Genomic DNA, 3,647 nt, shown 5'->3' with positions numbered 1-3,647 from the left:
CTTTCTCATCCTCAATGCTGCCATATTGGTCACTCACATTTGGTACATTGCCCTTCTCTTCACCCAAATCAATATTTATCTCTATCTATCTAACTGCTGCTGCTTTTTTAAATTTTTAATTGTGATGTGGGTGAAAGTTTACAGGGCAAATTCATTTTCCATACAACAGTTCATATACATTTTGTTTCATGACATTGACTACAATGTTCATAATGTAACAGCTCTCTTCCCACTTCCTCCCTGTGAATACCTTGGGTTTCCCAGTGTCTTTCTTTCCTATGCATTTTAACCACTGAGATACCTCCCTATGCAAATGTTACCCTTCTGATCTCCCATAGTTGACTGTTTTAAGGAGTGTACCTACCAGGTGTAAATGTTCCCCTTAAATGCTGGAATATTGTTTGGCTAGAAGCCAGGCAAGTGAGTTCAATTCCAGGCTCGAGAAGGGTGACTAGGGGCCATAGTCCCGGGGGTTTCTTGGCTAGCAGACGAATGCTTTAACCACAGTGCCAATAGTGCTCCTCTCACACCTGCTGCTCCCTATAAAATCGTTACATTACTCACTACTCAAACCAGAATCCAAAAAATATGGTCAGCGCAGACCACGTACTAAACACCCTCCAAATGAATGAATCCTTCAAATTCTCAATTATGGGGGAAAAATAATCTCAGTTATACTAAGTAAAAAAAAAAAAAAAAAACATAAACATCATAAGAGAAATGCTGAGCCAGAGGAAAAAAACTTCGAAGCCAAGTTTCAACATTCCGGTAGAGATACACCCACTGCTGCCAGGGTCAATCTTTCCGCCTCTCCAGAACTGACAAGCACCCTCAAAGGCGTTAGAGGAAAAAAAACCTAGCTCCTGTTCTACTCTGGTAACTTGGCTCTCCACGCTAGTCCCCAAACATAAACCCTTAAGGTGGACACAGCCACCTGCCAGCCAGCACTGAACAGACATGTCTGAACACCAGGCATCTTTCCATCTTCACCAGGGGTCACCCACAGAACCACAAACTCTGAAAAGACCAAATTCACCACGAACCTTATGGAATTGGCTGTTCCTGCTCGAGATAAACTATTTTCCTAGTTTCTGAAAGCAAACAAAAACTCCAAAGGTAAGTGGAACAGCCCTCCCAGAAATAATGCGATTTTAAAATCATACCCTTCCCCCCGCCGCCCCGCCCTTGACACTGACGAGCACACTCCGAGACCCTCCCCAGGGGCTCAGAGCGTTGGGTGGGTCCCTGGGGAAAAAGGCTTTTAGGCTGAGCTTTTGGTTGCTTCGGCGGGGTCCCCAGGAAAGCCGCCTGCAAACGGGTTTCAGAGTAAAACTGAAAGAAAAACTCCCAAACTCGCCCACTACAGCGGAAGGAGCAGAGCAGTAGGGGATTTTAGCTCAGAGTTGAGTGGTCCAAAGAGGATTCAATTTCTCCTCCTGCTCTCAGTTGCCTCCTCCGGCTCCTCTCCGGAGGCGGGCATGCAGCCCCAGTTCGCGCAAAACCCCCCACACACATGGTGTGTCCCTCCTCAGCAGAGCACATGAACTTTAAAATGGTGCCTCGCACGGGGGGACCGGACAAAAAAGAAAGAGTAAAAGGAGTCAAGGACTAGAGAGCGGGCGCGGGGGACAAGAGAGCCTGGGTGGCGGGTGGGGCTCCCAGGATGACGCGCATATCGCGGGTGGGGAAGTGGAAGGAGGCGCACCGGGCAAAGGTGGTGGAAGAAATGGAACGCGGCCCCTTTAAGAGGCCTTCACGGTGCTCAAGGACCGAGGGCCTCTCCTCTACCCCGGGTCCAGCGTGTGGAGCCCTTTCCTCGGGGAGAGCCATCCCCCGACCCGCTCCCCGAAGGCTTCTCTCTCGCCAGGTCCCGCCCGGCCCTGCCCCGGGACGGCGGCTCCTCCTTACCCCGCTGTCTGCCGCCTCCTCCCAGCTCTCAGCGACCTCCTCATCTTCCATCTTACTCGCCGCTTTCCCTCCTCCCTAACCCCTCCCCGCGCCTGCGCCCTGAAGTGCGCTTCCGTCGCGGGCGCGGGCACGCAAGTCTTTACTCAATGGACCCCGCCCCTGCCAAGCCCGGAAGAGGCTCCAGGTTCACAGGCCCAGTCATTAAGACAGACATGTTGGAAGAGGGCATCGAAGCCACAATGTTGCCATCTTTCTTAAGGACAACTCGTTATCTCTTGTTCGGAAGGGAAATCCACGTGAAGTCATCATCTTGAGTATGGGTAGTGTGTTCTTTGGAACCATCTTCTCTGAGGGCAAGCAATTACCGAAAACTTATTTTTTTAGAGTGAGTCCTAGTTTTCATACACTCTAAATTATGGTTTTTTCAAACATACCTCAACAAAAGATGAAAAATGTCTGCTGATGCACAGAAAATTTTATTATTTCTATCTCGTAGGGCGAAAATTACAGTATATCCTGCTCATAAAGCTCTGTTCCAAGATCTGTTAATACAGCCTTATATCCTATACTGTGAGGTAAAAACATTACCGTTACTGGACAATTCTGCACTTGAGCTGAGAGAACCAGCAGAAATCTCGCCATAGGGCCTAAGGCATTTGACTGCTAACCAGAAAGCTTGCGGTTCAAACCCACCAGCCACTCCTCCGAAGGAAGGTTGGGTAATCTACTTCCCTGGCAATATCGCCTCCGGTCCGACTGGACGGCACATAACAACAACAATGGTTCTCCTGGGTGTCTAATGAGAGATACATTCATTTTCATTGCCTTAAAAACTGTGTTTCTTCCTAAACATTAATGTTCCTGTCTTATTTTTCCTCAGTTTAGAAGTGGGGACTTTGGACTTTGAAGCTCCATTTCAGGTACTTCCTACTTGAACAAACTATGTGATCTTATGCAAGTTAAAGTTCCTGTGCCTTAGTTTCCCCAAATGTAAAAAAATTATGAAAATAATAACTACTTCAAAGATTCATAGATTGTAAAGATTAAACGAGTCACCATGCTGAAAACCTTAAAATAGCGATTGGCCCATAGTGCCAACGAGTCGTTTCCGACTCATAGCGACCCCATGCACAGCAGAACGAAACACTGCCCGATGCTACGCCAGCCCCACAGCCCATAGTAAGAGTTCCGTTATTATTATGAGGGTGTTTTGCCCATCTAAGGAAGATTTGGGGTTTTTTTGAAGGAAGATTTATAATTCTCTCTTTTACCTACCGAAATACAAAAGCAAGGCAAAAACAAACACCATATGTTTTTATTTTCACTAGCATGTTCCCAATAAGCCCTTCAGTATTAAAAACCTGCCATTCAGTACTGTTGCACTTGGCTGCTATAACCAAATTATCTGACTTCAAATGTTTTTCCTCATGTTTTCAGCATGCCATTAATCTTTCTGAAGGAATGGCTTCCTGTTGTGAAATTTTGCAATTTATTCTTCATGATTATTATTATAAATTCCAATCGTGTGTTAAATGTTACTAGTCTTTATTTAAAAATTAAAGTGATGTGCTTCTGAGTTTTGTGTGTTTCACTGTACATAAATTATATTTCAATAAAATGTATTTTTAAAATAAATGAATAGTATCAAAGTTCAACAAGACAGAAAATAACAAATGCTGGCGAGGTTGTGGAGAGATTGGGACTCTCATACACTGCTGGTGGGACTGTAAAATGGTACA

General features: G+C 45.7%; 1 protein-coding gene across 1 annotated transcript in view; it reads right to left on the bottom strand.

Moving 5' to 3' along the window:
• The window catches only part of SZRD1 (SUZ RNA binding domain containing 1), a 40,926-nt gene extending 38,967 nt beyond the window's left edge, over positions 1-1,959 (bottom strand). Inside the window, exon 1 of the mRNA XM_042780262.1 lies at positions 1,909-1,959. Coding sequence (XP_042636196.1) covers positions 1,909-1,959 — 51 coding nt within the window. The remainder of the gene's footprint in view (positions 1-1,908) is intronic.
• Between the last annotated feature and the right edge of the window lie 1,688 nt (positions 1,960-3,647).

This window comes from Orycteropus afer, unplaced genomic scaffold, assembly GCF_000298275.1.
Source record: "Orycteropus afer afer isolate SDZICR_OR568_19922 unplaced genomic scaffold, OryAfe1.0 scaffold00031, whole genome shotgun sequence".
In the NCBI taxonomy this organism is placed as follows: domain Eukaryota; kingdom Metazoa; phylum Chordata; class Mammalia; order Tubulidentata; family Orycteropodidae; genus Orycteropus; species Orycteropus afer.
The sequence above is the reverse complement of the archived record's forward strand: the minus strand, read 5'-3'. Positions and strand labels throughout refer to the sequence as shown.